At 43.6% G+C, this 17,150-nt stretch overlaps 1 protein-coding gene across 10 annotated transcripts in view; it reads right to left on the bottom strand.

The window, feature by feature from the left end:
• The window catches only part of adgrg6 (adhesion G protein-coupled receptor G6), a 72,818-nt gene that overhangs the window by 13,046 nt on the left and 42,622 nt on the right, over positions 1–17,150 (bottom strand). For all 10 annotated transcript variants that reach the window (XM_027278801.1, XM_027278797.1, XM_027278798.1 and 7 more), the window contains 19 exons: positions 10,313–10,401; positions 9,649–9,701; positions 9,503–9,532; positions 9,259–9,407; positions 8,451–8,562; positions 7,090–7,178; positions 6,926–6,990; positions 6,689–6,825; positions 6,416–6,581; positions 6,194–6,331; positions 6,000–6,116; positions 5,839–5,884; positions 4,822–4,928; positions 3,707–3,834; positions 3,151–3,419; positions 1,807–1,906; positions 1,515–1,665; positions 1,275–1,407; positions 387–488 (listed from right to left, as the gene is read on the bottom strand). In XM_027278801.1, coding sequence (XP_027134602.1) covers positions 387–488; positions 1,275–1,407; positions 1,515–1,665; positions 1,807–1,906; positions 3,151–3,419; positions 3,707–3,834; positions 4,822–4,928; positions 5,839–5,884; positions 6,000–6,116; positions 6,194–6,331; positions 6,416–6,581; positions 6,689–6,825; positions 6,926–6,990; positions 7,090–7,178; positions 8,451–8,562; positions 9,259–9,407; positions 9,503–9,532; positions 9,649–9,701; positions 10,313–10,401 — 2,181 coding nt within the window. The remainder of the gene's footprint in view (positions 1–386; positions 489–1,274; positions 1,408–1,514; positions 1,666–1,806; positions 1,907–3,150; positions 3,420–3,706; positions 3,835–4,821; positions 4,929–5,838; positions 5,885–5,999; positions 6,117–6,193; positions 6,332–6,415; positions 6,582–6,688; positions 6,826–6,925; positions 6,991–7,089; positions 7,179–8,450; positions 8,563–9,258; positions 9,408–9,502; positions 9,533–9,648; positions 9,702–10,312; positions 10,402–17,150) is intronic.

Raw genomic sequence — 17,150 nt, 5'->3', positions numbered from 1 at the left:
AATCTACATGCATGACTGTAAAGGACACATGAAGACATTGAAACTGCATGAACACAAACTCTTTGTGTTTCTTTCTGGTTCGACTAAAAACTCTTTGCAGCAGTTTTTGGTACGGAAACAGTGAAATGTCTAAATGTACTGGCAGCAGCTCAGTACAGCACATCCACAGACTAAAGTGCACCTGGAGGACCAATCTTTTTTTTATTAGCTGCAAAGCCGTGCCGACTTAGGTTTTATGTTTTAATAAAGAGCCTTCTGTTTTTTCTGCTGCTGTGGGAATCTGGCAAAAGTCCCACAGACACATCTGACAGGACTCAGATGAATGAGCTTTATTGTTCTGTGCTGAACCTTCAAGATCCACCTGAGACAAACAGAGAGACGGATACCTGAGTTGTCTGACATCTTGAATCGACCACGGCAGAGGTACCTCCTCCACTGCTTCTGGACGTTTTCTTTCAGGGCACAGTGGAAGATAAATATGAAGAGACCTGAAAGAGAAGAGCAGTTCGACACACTGTTTTAAACAGCGTCATCTTTATGACGTGGGTATCTGCAGGTCCTGAACATGGGAACCTTTCACATCCATCTCATGTGATGTGACTGCTGCCTGATTTGCTACATTTGTGAGAAAGTTTAATTGACAAAAAAAAACAAACAAGTAAAATGGTCGAAGTGTTTGTTCCACTGTCGTCGACTCTGAGGCAGCTGTGACAATTCTCTGATCATCTGTAGAACTTCAGACGTTGTCAAGTTGTAAAATATTTATATGACAGGAGTGGACTACATTACATTGCTGTGGTAATGGCGGTGCATGTAAATAGCTGAAACACAACATCAACACTAAAGGTGAGGGATTTGGATCAAGCACAGATGATCCACAATCTACCCAGTCGGATCTCCTGTGTTCGCCTCAGGAGGGGAGAGATCAAGGATAGGAGCCATGCTGGTCCAGTTCGGACTAATAAAACAGGTCTCAGGCTTGTCAAACAATGGGAAATGGGGGAAGGGTGTGCCCACGTCTTTATGAAGACGTGCTCCATTAAAATCCCAGATCAAACAGACGGAGAATGTTTTGATCCAACAGAGAGCAGGACTTTGGCAGGACAAGAGGAGGTGGACACTGTTTTCTTGGTTCTCATCACAGTCTTGTTGTTTAATGATATGTTATGTTCTGTGTGTGCAACGTAAAGGGATGACAGCCTTCTTTTTAATGTGTTCATCCTTGTGTTGTGTAAAACCAAAATAAAGTATCTCTTGGTTCTGGTTCTCGTTACCTTGCAGTGAGTTGAAGATGGTGAAGAGGTACAAAAAGGCCAGGGTGACGGGTCCCCATGCAAACAGAGCGAAGCCCCACGTCATCCCCAGCAGGAAGGTTAGGCTGACCACACTGCGCAGATTTCGTAAAACCTGAATCACGACAGAACAGTGAGCGTTAGTCGGTTCACGTGCTCGTTGCTTTGGTGGATATCTTGAATCTTTCCTCATCCTCCTTCAGTGAACGTTGACATATTCACCTCTTCTCGCAGGGTGCGGTTGGTGCGTTTGCTGTTGCGGCCACAGATCTGCATCATCACCACCACAAACATGGCCACATTCAGCAGAAACACCAGGCAGAAGTAACCGACGCAGGTGGTGTAGAAGACAACTGGATTTTGAATCCAGCAGCTAGACATAAAGACAATAAAATAATGTAATTAAAATGTTTGATAATGAAGAACACAGTAAATCCACCACTGCCCACATGATCTCTGTTTTCCATGTATATTACAAAAACTTTATTATTATTTCAATTCTATGGTTACTTACAACGAGGATCCATTTCTCGACTCCTCTTTGCCGTAGTCCTGCCGGCCGTAAGATTTTTGATCCACAGAAACAATAATCGCCACCAACAGTGCAGGGAGACCTGGACGAAGGACACATTCAAGACTTGAAGATTAAATGCTAAACTCGTTCTCAGCTTGTTGTCTCCTACAAGTCCAAAGAAAATAAATAATCTGACAAGAAACTCATTTTATTCCTCAACAGTCATGAAGTCAAATTCAAACAGTATATCTCACGGACGACTGGATGTATTTAAATAATCGTTACGTGCTAACAAAGCTAGCCTTTATACTAGCTCTTTGAAGGTATGATTGCTTAAACATTATCATTGAAGATCAACTCTTTGGCCAAATGTTGTCGACTATGACCAGATTTACTAAAATGTATAATATCTTACTGTTGTGGAGGTAAATGTATGTACAAGATGAATTACAGTGTTGTATTTCCTAAAGGCACCTAAAGCTACTGAAATCCCATGAAAGGACCAAATCAACAGTGAAGGATCTACCAACAAGGGTTAGAGTTATCACAGCTTGGTGTATCTCCTTCTTCTGTGCCAGAACTCCTCTGTTGTCCAAAAACTATTACTATTAAACTACTACTATGAGGAGGTCCCTCATCAGCTCTACTCCGAACTCCCACTGGATGCTCCTCACTCCTTCTCGGAGGCTGAGCCAGACCCCCTATATACAAAACTTTTACTCGCAATCTAATTCTTTTGGTCTCGACCCAAAGTTCATGACCATAGGTGAGGGTTGTAACGTAGAACGACAAGCAGATCTTCACCACAATGGTCCAGTGCAACGACTGCATCACCGCTGACGTCACAATAATCCACCTGTCCATCCTATGCACCAGTTTTGCCATCACTTGTCAACAAGATCCCCTGATACTTCAACTCCATCCCTTGGGGCAGCAACTCACTCCCAGCCCTGAGGGGGCAATCCACCGTTTTCTGGCAGAGAACTGTGGGCTCAGACCTGGAGGTGCTGAGTCACTCTCACTTGGCTGCAAACTGTCTCGTTGGAGCCCAGGAAGAGTAGCGGTTGCCTTGTAACAGCTAATGGAGATCCAAATAAACAATAAACACTTCCAATATTAACTGCTTACAGTGTACACGCTGTGTTCAGCTGAACTCTGTCCAGTCAAACCTGAACTTCAACCTCAACTTAGCTAGCTAGCATGATAACGATTGATATAAGACAGTTCATTAAATTGTGATTATATGATTAGATTTGATGTTTTCAGCATCTTCACATCTTGGTGTTCTCTCTTTGTTTTTTCTTCAGATGGCTTTATTCATCTCTATAGTTTTAAGCTCCTCACCCCATCCAATAAGGCAGAACTTGAGGATGTATCTGCGTATGTAGGTGTTGAAGACTTTGACCAGAGCGATGTACATGTGGATGGACTCCAACCCCATCCAGGTGAAGGACGTCAACAGGAAGTAGTGCAAGAAGATGGCGATGGAGAGACATAGCCCTTCACTATCCAGACTTGCTAGCCAGCCGTCCAGCAGGAAGACCATGTTGAGGAACAGCAGAGACGTGCTGAGGTTCATCAGGATCTTGGAGGGATAGTCCCGCCGTACTTTCCTGTGGGAAGGAAGAAGTGGCATGTGGTTGAAATCTGTTGTCAACTTTATTTACTGCAGTCATGAGCTCATTTCCAGTCCACATATTCATCAGCATCAATCAGAACCACCAAGTTTCTTGCTCGAAGCTCACAGCCTCTGGTTCAGATTACCCCCAACATGTCTGAAAGTTTCTTAAGACCAGCGCTGGTGTCTCCTAGAAATTATGTTTATACACTACCACAATAATTTGATCATTTTCATATGAACAATTAATGAAAGCACTCCTGTGCGTGTTCTGAGACTCACTCAAAGGCGATGTAGGTGAGCAGCGTGGCGGCAGAGAAGATGGCGGAGATACCACAGCCGATGTAGGTGATGAAGGTCAGAATCTGGTTGTCCTTTGCGCTCAAGGTGGCCGAAGCTCCAGAAATGTCCTGAAGACACCGACAGAGAAGTACAAGGAGTTCATGTTGAGCTGTCTGAACACTTCACAAAGCAGCACAAAGAAGAAGAATGAACGCGCACAGGAAGATGATCGACACTGAACAACAGCTTCATGTGTCACATGACATATTTGTCCATGTTTCATAGCATGTATTAAAGCAACGCTCTAAAATATGATCAGATCATGTGTTCTGCAAGAGGAAGCGGTGCTGTAATTCCCCTCGTTTAAAAAAGAAAAGGGGCTTTTGGACCAACATAAAAGAATAAATATCATGTTAGTCATGATGTCTCACAGCTGTTTGTACTGAAGACCTTATGAATTGTTCTGTTGTGCATCCTGACATCCATAACCAGTCACTCAACACATTAAAAACACTTCAGACTGAAGTCTGCTTTAAACTCCTCCAAAGCCTTTTCTCATGAAAACTGATCACACAACTATTTTTTTAATAAACTTATTAACTCTGCTTCAACCATTGGAAGTTACACACACCCAACAGCATCAAACATGTGACCTCATATCATGTGAAGAGATAAACTGTGACTTTTCAAACATGCTCTGGACTAAATCTCGATTGAAGATATTACAAAGAAAAGTATAAAAGCACAGCGGTGGTCATCACTATCCTCCAATAGCTGGATGGTGAAATGGTGATTGAGCATCAAAAGTAACTTCTGAAAAGTTTAGAGGGAGGAAACTTTAAAGATAATGAATCATTAGAACATTAGAGGTGAAGCAGCAGACACTCAGGACAATCAGTGTTCACTGAGCTGATGACCAACAACTCCACTGATTAGTGCAGTAAGCTGAGTTAAAACTTTAACATATGGTTGTTCAAACTTGGATATGAATATCTTTAAACACATTAAATGAAAATATTGCTATTTGTAATTTGTCAGCACGTTATAGAATAAAACTAAAAAACAAACCTATAAGAAGTCAAATGAAATCATTTTTTCTGCTGAGTCAGTCTTACCATGAGGATGCCAAAGTGTGTCAGGTGGTCGCAGTGACAGACGGTTTTGTTGCTGCTGGATTCTTTGGAGACGTTGCAGCCGTCTCCATTCCAGCCTCCGGCACCATCTGGTGGTAGGATAGAAGTTTTTCAGCAGATGGAACTAGTTCTAAAAAATACTGAGAATAAATGTTTGAACTTTTGAATAAAAAGACTGAAGACAGTTCAGGATGCGCTCTTGTTGTTCACTTTGTTTTTTACAGGATAGAAACCTGACTGAACATGACACGTTGATTTCTGACCCGTGCTTTTGTTTCTCTCGTTGATTTTACGGCCTTTAGTGGTTCAGACCTCTCTGATCTGTTTCTCTCATGAAGCTGCATTCGTTCTTATAAAAGGTGTTACATTATTACAAGACATTTATCAGTCTGTCTACCTAACTACCAACTAACAAACCTCAGCTCTACACTTCACCTGTGGATTTTACATGAATTTAATTGATGTATATACGTCTTATATAATAATATAATTTAGTACTTTCACATACTTTGGTGTTGTTTTTATTGTTTTACTTCAAATTTAATTGAAACATTTGCAGCATCACATGGAGGAGGTGTCGACTTCACAACTCTGAAGATCATGTGACCTAAACTCAGACGAATCCAACAAGTCGAGAATCTCAGTGAATGAAACCGTTTCTAAGAATCATTAAAGGAAACTTGAGTCAAACAAAGTGAGACAGCCTACAGGGGCTGAAGATGTACGCTCTGCTGTGTCCACTGTTGTTGAATTGGAACAGTTTTATTTTCTCTGGACTCAATCTTGAACTCTGGGCCGGTTCGTCTGTTTAAATGCAAGAGAGCGCAGAGAATGTGGAGGTTCATCATCGCGTACACAGGACCTGAACCAGAAAAAGGTCAGAAACCCACAGAATAAAACAGCACCTGGATGAGGTTTCTGGTTTCTCCCCACAGATCAGAGAAGCTGGAACAAACCTGAGATGTTTAAAATGAAGTGAAGACAGATTCACAGACGTACCTTTCATGCTGAAGTCCCAGAACATGCAGACTGGATTCAGGGCCGGCTGCCAGGAGAGAAGAAGAATGAAAGAAGTATATTTATAATCAGCACTCGGCACAGACATCCACATTTTATTCTTATGGGCTGAAAATAATCAACACACACAGATTCAGGTGTACCTCTTCAGACAGGTGAGCGATCTCAATCACCACCGGTTCTATCAGGTTACTGATGGAGACGTTCCCGACGCTGCTCGCCACCACGTAGCTCCTCAGGGCCAGTCCGTCCTGCTCTTTCTGGAAAAACAAATATTCAGAAATGAGCTTCATCTGACATCAGCCTGCAGCTGTGAGGCGGGTCGGACCGGACTGACCTTGAACATGTTTGTGCTGCTGAAGAACATGAAGCTGATCCTGGACAGAGATGATCTGTCTGCAGCGCTGCTGTTCAGCAGCGAGGCGGGGAGGGTGACCCGACCCAAAGCGTTAGCTGGCTTAGATTCAAAACCAACCTGAGGAAGAGGAAACGAGGAAACGCTCAGACGGAATTCAAAATAAAAGCTTTTAGAAACAAGAGGAAGTTCTGGTGCTGTCACCTGTGGGTCATTGCTGTTTGGAGCAATAAAGGCACTGAAGGTTGTCCCGTTGAACGCGGAGGTGTTGAAGGTCGATATTCCCAACGCAAGGTTTTTAGAGGTGATGTTGATGGACGGACCCTCAAACTCCAACTTCTGGACCAGCTCATCGACTGTCTTCAGGGCGCTGGGGGGCAAGAATGTCAGAATTATTATTATAATAATAATAATAATAATAATAATAATAATAATAAAGGACAGTGGAGCAGTACTGTAGAGTAACGTGTGACGTACGTCTTAGAGTTCGAAACGAGCGCGGTCTCTGAACTCATCATGACGTTGGAAAAGATGGTGACGACGGTGGACGCCAGCGTGGAGTTGATTTTTGCCACGTTCATCAGCTCCTTCACCTTCATCACCACTTTCGACACCTGCAGAGAGACAAAGAGGAGGAGGAGCAGAAGAAGAAGAAGAGTTCACTTTCTCTGCAGTCCAATGTGAGTTCAGTCAAAGCCAACAGCGTGGACTCACCTCCTCCTTGGACAGCTCATTGACGGTGAAGTCAGCGAGCTGCTCGGCCACTTCAGACGCATTTTCTGCACAAAGAAACAAACAAAAGACACATTTAATTTTTTATCAATAACATTTTGCATCCTCCTCAGTGCAGGCATCTGATTGGCTGGTGGCGAGCGTACCTGCCGACACCTGAATGGAGTTGATGTCCAAGCAGTTACTGATGTCTGCAGTCAACCAACTGGACGAGAGGTTCTGTCGGTCCAAGACACTGAGAAAAAAGAGAGACAGAGAAAGAACGAAGACGTCTAAATAAAATCTGAGGCAGGATCTGAACCCACAACCTCGCGACCTGTCAGAGCATCTGTAAAGGTATTAGTCGAGATGAAGCCGGACTGACAGAGACCAGTTTGACGACAGTGTTAACTAGTACCGAGGTGAGTTTCCTGATGGACTTGCTAACACAGCTGTGTCAGTCCAGAGGTGCCAGGAACCAAACCCGGCAATAAAACCAGCTCTGTACTACGTCCTCTGTTGTCAAATTGGCCTCCATCAGTCTCAGATTCGGGTGATCGGTCCTGGTTTTGGTCACGATTCATCACTTGAAGTGAAGTCCAGCAGAGTCAGCAAACAAGACCCGAGCTGTGTAGGGTCCCAGTCAAGCCTCCACACTGGGACAATGAAGTATATCTATCTATTCATGCTAATGGGTACCTCGACAGGTCTCTACCTGTTTAGACAGGGAAGACTTAAATATGCTCTGCTGGTTTCACAGACCTGCAGACTTCCTGTGTAATGTCCAAACTGTTTATCACCAGCAGACTCTCCATGTACTTTGTATTCAAACAGAATCCTCCCCTCTATGAACAACGAAGCTCCACAAGGACTTTCTGCAGAAGTGAAGGAGTCCATTTGTTAGAGACTGAACTGCTGTTTGACTCAACAAACTCTGAACAAATTAGATTTGTCCTGAAAACACCGTCAGGATCATTCCAAATTAAACAGATAAGAACCAGGTGTTACCTGTTCAGTAATTAGAGCTAAGGTTTATTTTCATATACATAGTAAAGACAGATAGAAATGGCTCATTGGCTCATGTGGGTCAGCTACCTTTTTCATTAATGAATGTAAATTCTATATTTCTGCAGATTTCATTCGGGAAGCATTTTATTTTGCCACAGTAACATTTTCTAACTTTCTAGTTGGGAGCTTCACGTAAACCCGGAGTAGAACCAAACATCCAAGACCAACGGAGACGGACTGTAGATACCATGTGCTTGAGCGAATAAAGGTATTAAGTTATTAAGTGAAGACAGAACAACACCCAGAATCATCTGCTGTGACGGCGTCACAAGAAAGAAAGCGTGTTAATAAATCCTTCTCCAAACCTCTGGAGCACTGGACACATGTGCCACATCAATACTGACTTCATGGGTCTTTGAAAAGGTTCTTTTAAGTACTGAAATTTCAAAACAAGAATCTTGATTCTGTACTATATTAAATCTGCTGTGTGTGTGTGTGTGTGTGTGTGTGTGTGTGTTACCATTTCCTGGAGCTGTTCTGGTCTTTGTTGGGGAAGCAGGGAAGGTAGTGAATGTCGTCGGGTTTGGTCTCAGGCCAGTCGTAGTGGAACGTTTTCTCCGCCGGACAGTTTTCTGTGAGGAGGGAAAGCAGAAAGAGTTGTTTCACATTGAACAGATAACATAATGAAAAAGATAAATGAATAAATGAAACACAAGCTGAAGAAGTGCCGAACAAATGAAGATACAGACAAGATGACAAAGAGAAACGCACAGATAAGAAAACTCATGAATAACAAACAGAGAAAATGAATCAAATAAGAAAAGTGAGAAGAGAGAGAGTGTAAACAGAACCATGATACACCTTTACAGGTTCTTCATATTACAGCCGTGACTTTCACATTGTGACCATCGTTATATTGAAATAACTGAAGAGACTCGACCACTCTCAAAATGATACAAATGAACGCTGGAGAGAGGCAGCACACCTGTTGTCACTTACCTTTGTGAAACACAATGATTGCTTCAATAATTGGATCATGCATTGTTTTAAAATCAGTCACATGACTTGACTTCTCTAGAGCTTCATGCCAACTGTACTGAGGGTGAATTTATATACAACTCACCTGTTCACATTATATTAAGGCTTAAAGTTATGCAGGGTTAAGAGCGTGGACGCAGGAAGTCCCTGCGTTTCATTTGCTCTATGGGCCAAACAATGAAAAATCCAGAAATCTCAAACTCAGAAATCTAACTTCATCCATCTTTCATAGACATGAATGAAGCTGCGAAAAATTACAGGAGACATTTATCATTTGTGTAGTTCCTCACCGATCAATTTGATATTGGTGGAGTCGGGCTGGAAGTTCAACTTGGAATCCAGTTGTCCCTTTTTGCTGGACAGTTGGGCAGACAGTGCAGCTTTCCCCAGACTCTGATTGGTCTGGTAATAATGAAGCAGCAAGGCCTGGCAGTTAAAACTGGAGACAAAGCAAACCGGAAATCAGCTGCACAATCACAGCTATGACTGAGAATCACACTTCAGCTGATGAACCTGCAGGATGAAAAGTTTTACCTTGTCGGGTTTTCAGCACTCTGTAAGACTCTGCGAGGGTCAGAAAACAAAGTTACATTTGAGTTTTTAAAGGAACTCACTATTTTTTAGTTGTGTTGTGTATTTTAAAGTCACATGATTGAATATGGTGTTCACTGCTGAATTACCTGACAGGGTCGGGGTAGACTGTGAAGTTCCAGTTCACAAATGTTAGATTGAGCTGGAAGAAGAAAACAAAAGAAAGATTTCTGTTGTCAGGTCCAGCTGGTCTAGAAACAGTCGTTCATGCATTAAGATCAGCTCGGCTGGATTAACTCAACAGGAAACCATGTCCTGTCCTGTCCTGCTTTTCCTTTACTGGCTATAAATCTCTCCATGCTCTTGCACATCGGTGTTTCTATCACGTCATATAAGATCTGCATATGAATGAAGATAACACAAGAGATGAAGATAAATAAGAACAATAAAAATCGTCTTCAGGATTTTGATGAATGTGTTCCACCTGTACAGTGACCTTTCTAACCAAAGCCACTTAAGCTGATGAATACAACTCCAAAGACCTGCTCTGTATTCATTCAGTTTGTTCACAGAGATTAGTGAATCATATGATGATGATTGTGAAATAAAAAGGAGGTTATTCGGGGCCCATAACTCATTTTTGCTGTGCAGGTACGTTAACACTTGTCACGTAAAAATCTACATTCATGTTTTTGAGGCTTTCAGATCATTGTGTGTGGCCAGAGGAACAAAAACTTCGACTCCAACAGTGAGGGTTACAGAAAGAAGCTGCTGCCTGGGGCACTGAAGTTTGAACTTAAATGAACATCTTACCCATAAATCCACAGCCTGCTCAACATCAGCCAGGGCCAAATGCGTGCCGTCACCATCCACCACAAAAGAAACACTGTAGAACAGCCGCTCTGCAGATGAAGACGACAGGAAAGAAAGAGACAGACATAGAAAATAATATTTCAGTCTCAGTTCGGTTCAGACTATTCCACACATATAATGGAAACCTTTTTTTCCTGTGCCTGTGCGACATAGCAGGAGACGGATTGAGCAGTTGGAGCTAATCGAGTTACGTAGAAATCCAATGTTAGAGTGTGAAACATGAGGAGGAATGTGCTGCCTGACAGATAACAACAGGAGGGAAGTCATTACAGTTCCTTTTTCTGGGTAAATGGGATGATTTGGAGTCAGAGCGAGCTGCAGGAGAATGTTTGAGATTCACTATCTGACTGTTTGAATCTTAGAAAGAGAGAAAAGGATTTGACACTTTTATCACACCTGTGTGTCTGCTAACCTCACACCTTTACTAAAATAAAGCGGTTACATATGACTTCAGGCATCAAGAGTTTCCTGGACAGTGAATTACAGCAACATGTTGAGTTAGTTGCAGTTGATTTCTGCTTGACTGAGAAAAACTGAGAGAAACTTTAAACCAAATGAAATATTAAACTTAATTTTGGAAAAAAAAATCCATATATGTAGAACTGTGAGCTCGCCTGTAGAAAAACTTGTAATAAACAAAGGTAAAATACTTTAAGTTGCAATTAAGTCAAGTCACAAATATCTCTACGCTATAATAAAAGTTGAACTAATAACATTTCTTATCTGTATTTCAGCATCATGTCTTGTCAACATGTTGTCATTGACCTGTGGTGTGATGTTCCAGCAGCAGACACACAGTGTCTCATTTTTGTCTCTTCCTCTATGATGAATCATTTCTTTAGGACTCTCGACTCTCCTGCTATGTGTCACTTTGGTCACTAGGTGTTGCTCCGGTATCTATAATTGTTAGTAAAGCTACTGAACAGTCAGAGAGACGTCTACTCCATCAGTTCTGGTGGGAGACCCTGCGAGCTGCAGGCCTTTGCTTTATGTCTCAGGTTTGGGGAGCAGCTGGTCATTGCAAACATTTCGACTGGATTTCAGTCTGCAGTCTGTGAATGAGACGTCTTTTATTTACTGTGTGAAAGTACAAGCAGCAGAGCAGGACGTCTCGACCGAGAAGCTGGATGGACTAAAGAAGAAAATGTGAGGATAAAAATAAAATGAGTCTTGAAATATGAAGCAGAGTAAAAAAATTTAGAGTGGATATTGTAATAATAGATAATAGATGAAAGAGCTACACAGAGAGGCAGAGCAAAAATAAAGCACTACGATCTATTTTAACTATAAGTACCAGGCTAAAAACTACATCTGATTGGACAACTAGACTCCACTGGGTCTAGAATCATGATGAACTAATCACCAGCCTCCAGTACCTGAGGGATCCTACCCATCCACCTGATTGATAGCTATTTATATCTACCACTACACAAAAAGTCTAATTACTGATTTAAAAAGAGCTTTTCACACACTCCACTGTAAAACCCAACCACCGTAAGAAGTCATTCAAAATGTATTCAGTCTTAAAATCTTGTTTCTACATGGAAAGAAGCATTATCTGCCAAATTAGTCACTAATATCCGTAGCTTCTTTTTAAGCAATAACACACTACATGGCCAAAAGTCTGTGGACATCTGAATAGTACAGTCACATATGAGCTGGTGTGATGTTAGGACCTGGCTGCAGGAATTCGCTGCAGGCTGCCCCCCTTCAGGAAGTCCATGTGAAACAGATAGTATCTATTTTTTTGGACTCATCATCTGGACAGAAAAGATCAGAGTGTGTATCACAGAATATTTGCAGGGATTTGTTCACAGTCAGAACATTAGTGAAATCCGTCAACGATGTCGAGCCTGTTTGGTTCATCCCAGAGGGGCTTGATGTCCCCTTCAGGACAGTCGAGCTTGTTCCTGCGAAAACCACCTAACTGACTACGTTCACGTCCAGACTCATTTTCTGATCCGGGTCACGTAAACAGCACATTCTCTTTGGATATCCCTCATTAGGCCTTATTCTGAATGTAGCTCTGTCTAGTTAAAACATCTAGGATATGCCTTTGTATTCTTTGAACATGCATGCAGAGTCTCAGTTAGGTTGTCTACTGCAGTTTGCCTGATCACAATCAGGCCTCTGCAACCAAAACAAACCAACAACAGTTGGGGTAGAGATGCATGCGCAAAATGGAAAAAAAGGAAGGGAACACCTACTTTAATCTACCAAACATTAAACGTTTGGAAGTGCTGATGTATAATCTGAATTGTAAGATGTACATCAGTACTTCCATGTGAGCATGCACAGCTTACCACCTGTCTTTTTTTGGAATGAGGGGAACTAAACTGATTATTTTGTGCATGCATATGCGCGTGCATGTCACTGTGCGCAGTATCTTTCATTGGAGCTCTCCATATACTTTTGGCCATAGAGTTTATATTGCATTGCATTTATGTGTTCTTAAGCTAACAAGTTTAAATAGACTTTAAGACTTAATACAGGTACTATGTTGATTTTTTTACAGTGCATGCTGCTGTCATAACAGATGATTGGTGTTTTTTTGGTTTTGTTTTTTATTCTCTACATCTACAGTTCTTTGTTACTGCATGACATACTGTTCCCCGATGACAGTCCACACAGACATGTAAAATGAAAGCGTTGTTTACATTGGCATGGCAATGCGGGCTTGGCTGTTAAATCCACAGTTGGGGCTCCGGGAGTAGGGCGCACCGTGGCCTTTTTGGGGCTGCTACTGCCACCACTGCTTGCTGACATACTGACTGCTTTGAACGGAGCTGTTGTGGAGAAGTTCTTTGTGGTTACAAAATGGTGGGCATTGATGACCACAGGTGGCGGAGGGGAAAGGTGGGCATCGTCCACATCACTGTCACTTTGGTCTGGATTCACAGCCCCATTCACAAATACTCCTGAGCCCTGATCTCTGCTGTCGTTTGAGTTCAGACTAGGCTTTGAAAAGGTTCTGTTTGTTTTGGTTGATGTGTCTGCATTCACACTGAGTTCTGACGCTGCTTTGTCGTCTGTCATGTCCCCCTGAGATGGTTCTACACTTCCATTTTCTTTTGGAGTTGTAGCGTTTTTCACCTTTGTGGTGTTTGTCATTTCATTTGACACTGAAGGAAAGTCTTCGCGTGTTGTAGCACTGGTTGCATTTGATAAAGAGATGTTTTTTAGGCCTGCTGTGTGTGCAGTGTGGTTGTCACTGCCTGGAGGTGGGAGCACCTCAAATCCAGAAATGAAACCTTGACTTGGAGCATCGACAGAAGAGCCAGTGGGGATGCTGAAGACTGACGTGATCGAGGGGATATCAGGGCCAGAAGTGTGCAGGGGGTTCGGAATAACCGGAGCATCAGTGGGCTGTAGCAATATTGCAGAGCCAGGCTGATAACTCTGTTCACAAGTGGGGCACGAAGAGGTAGTTTGTGTTTCAGCAGGAAATGACTGAGTGTTTGTTGCAGCTTCTGGAATCACACTTTCATTCGGCTGAAACTCTGTTGTTAGATCCAGATTTACATTTTCATTTGTAATCACTGCTGAGGAAACCACTTCGACAGCAGAAGCATGTTCAGCAGCAATATGTATTTTTGGAACAACATCTGCAGGGTCAAATAAAGCAGAGTGATGTGACAGTTTCTCAGCTGCAGTGAGATTATGTGAGGCCTCAGGTGATGATACTGGATCACTGACACTCACTGTCTGTGAGTTATCTGCAAGCTGTGGCAAAGCATCGTCCTTGTCGTACTCTTCAGTAGGATTAAGGGGGTTTGAGTAGCTATACTTCAATTTGTCATCAGTGAGCATGGAAGCTTGGTCAAGAGGAAGTGATTGGCTGACTGTGAGTAACTGCTGGACTGATTCTGTTGATGGGATAACAGGGTATGTGGTGGATCTTTGGAAGGACTGTAAATGGTTGTCCAGGGGGTATTGGGTTTTTGTGGGCTGGTGGAATCCAGCAATTGGTGACAATGAGCCAATTTCTGCCTCTTCCGTGCTGGCAGACATTGCTGGCAATGCCACCCAACCAGAGAGAGGAGGAGACGGAGAAGAGGTGATGAAAGATGAGAGGGGAAGGGAGGAGACGGTTATGAAATGAGGGATCGTAGAAGAAATTTGAAGAGAGGGAAAAGGAGGTGTGAGGGTTGATGTAAGAGAAAGAAATGGTAAGATGGGGTGGGATGGTTGTTTCTGCAACCCCCCATCATCAACATGTGCCTCTGCATTCTGTGGGTCCTGCTCTAGCGTATGACTGAAGTTCAGTTTCTCACTTGCAGCCAAAGACTTGCTTGCATGTGCTTGTGCAGCCAAGTGTGTGTGTGCTGGACCGTGTGTGTGGATTAGATGATCCGGGTGTTCAGTATTAGTTTGTGTCAAGCCTGAGTTAGGCATATAATCCCGCCCTGAAGCTTGCTGGGAGGTTGCTGTGCCAAGCTGTGCACTTGGACTGCTGTGGAGTGCCAGCGTCTGGGTTGTTGCCAAGACAGATGGATTTGAAAAAGAGGAAGCTGGGTGATTAGATGCACCGTCATGGCCAGCGAGTGCCTGCGAGCCCCTGGAGTTAGTGGGAGCACCACTGGCGGTGTTTGTGTTCACCGGGTTGTCGGTGTGTAAAGGCTGCAGCCACCATAGATCTCTGTTAAAGGTCAGGCTGGAGGCATGTGTGTGTTGTGAGCCAGATGAAGATGTCTGAGCCAAGAGAATAGAGTTCTCCACTACAGGGGAGGGTGAGGAGGAAGAGACTGCAGTCTCCTCTCTCAACAGTTCTGTAATGGCTTGTGTCACAGCGGGAGCATGACGGGTCTCTGAAGATACAGTGAGTGACAGGTTGTCAGTGTTATGGGAGAGAGGACTCCAAGTTGAAATGAAGGGGTTGGAAGATAAAGAAGAAATGGTAGACAAAAAATCAGAGTGCAAACGTGGCGTTCCATCAGTATTTGACTGAAGCAGAGCCAGCGTACGTTCAGAGGCCCAAATGCCAGCTGTTGTCAGTGATGGAAAGATGGTGGCAGACGGATTCACTGGACGCGACTCATCTGGCAGAGTATATACATCGCTCAAATCTCTCTCATCAGAAGGAATCAGAAACTGGCTGACTGACCGACTGGCTGCATTAGAAGAAGGCCACAAAACTACTGACGAACCCAAGTCAGGGTCCGACAGCTCCAAAGCTGGCTGCGTTTGGTCGGGTACATCTGCTGCAAGTACCACGGTACTAAGTGCCAAGTTTACTCCTGACAGTCCTGATGGAGTTGGCTCAATTTGATTAAAGGAGGATTCTAGAAAAATCCCAACTGAATGGAGATGTGATTGGGTATCAAGGAGCTGATTACCCTCAGGGTAGGGCGATCGACTAGTGGAAGGTTCTGATAAAATGTTAGAGGACTCTTCAGGAGAGAGTAAGTGGTATTCAGGGAGCAGTGCACCATCAATAACTGGCATCTGAGATTCAGTTGAGGCTTTAGAAAAGACAGGAAGTGACAACAAGGACGCTGTGTCAACTCTCGTCACCACAAAGTGCCTTTGAAGGTTTAAGGACAGAGATGACACCGCAGAAGGCTGAAAGTTCCCGCTAACTCTATCTGACTCCAGTACGTGAGCAGACTCAACAACACCGTCTGCTCCTGAGAGCCTTTGTTCAGCTGGCTGGGAAGAGGAGGGCAGGGGTAGAGAGGACCAGAGGGGAGGAGCTGAGAGGAGGTTGTTAGAGGTGTAAAAAGGAGGAGAGGTAACACCGTCAGCATGAGAGGAGGTGAATGGAGACGATGCTGACACAACAGGAAGAGAAGGAGATAGGGTGATAAGAGGCAGGAGGGTAGAGAACGCAAACATGTTGGAGGAGAAGACTTCAGGATAAACAGAAGGAGATGAAACAGGAGATATGTCTGTACTTGTGTATGAACTGACAGTCAGTCCACTTCTGGTCAATGCAAGGTGAACGTCACTTCCAGTAATGTCTAATTTGTGCACACTGACCATGGGGTTCAGAGATGTCTGGGCCATTCCTTCCTTTCCTATCACTTCCCCTGCAGTTAAACCTGAACGTGTTGGCTGTATGAAGAGAAGCGATGACATACGGAGAGATGCTTGAAAAGTTTCCAGCTGCTCAGTGACTGTTTGTGTGGAGGAAATTTCCCTTTGCGTTTGTCCACTTGAACTCGTGTTGTTTGGAACACTGTGGTTGGTTTGAGCTGCTGTCAAAGTCTGAGAAACAGTCGGCGTGGGAGTTTGAGAGCTGATGATGGATGTAACAGTTTCTGGCAACAGTCTATCATGTGAGTGCATGAGAGAAAGCTCGCTGCCTGCTCCTAAGCCGCTCCCTAGGGTTTCCCAATCATCGTGAAAATCTGAGAACATTTCAGCCCCTCCATCAGAAGCAGTTAGTGGGTAAGTGATGGGATGAAAACCATCGTGAGGGTCTGATCGGTTGAATGATGGGTGGTTTTTGGCGTCAGAGTTGAAAAAGGCTGGAGGGATGGTAACAGGTTCATCCAAGGAGTAGGCAGCATCAAACTCATACAAGCTAAAGTCACTGTCCACCTCCGTGAGCTCAGTCATATCATACACAAATGGCTCCAGCCCTGATGAGTACTCGTCGCCCAGCGGTTCTAGAGGACTTGTCCAGTTACCCATGGCAACCGTTTGGTTTTCTCTGCTCGTGCTCGGCAGTAGCCACTGAGGCACTACAGGTTTGTTCTTTCTGTTGCTAAGTGCAGACGATGCTGACAACAACAATGATGACGATGATGCCACGGGCGCCGCCCCCACCGCTGAG

This window comes from Larimichthys crocea, chromosome VI (genome assembly GCF_000972845.2).
Source record: "Larimichthys crocea isolate SSNF chromosome VI, L_crocea_2.0, whole genome shotgun sequence".
NCBI classification, from domain to species: Eukaryota; Metazoa; Chordata; class Actinopteri; family Sciaenidae; genus Larimichthys; species Larimichthys crocea.
Note: the sequence above shows the minus strand (reverse complement) of the source record. Positions and strands in the feature narration are given on the sequence as shown.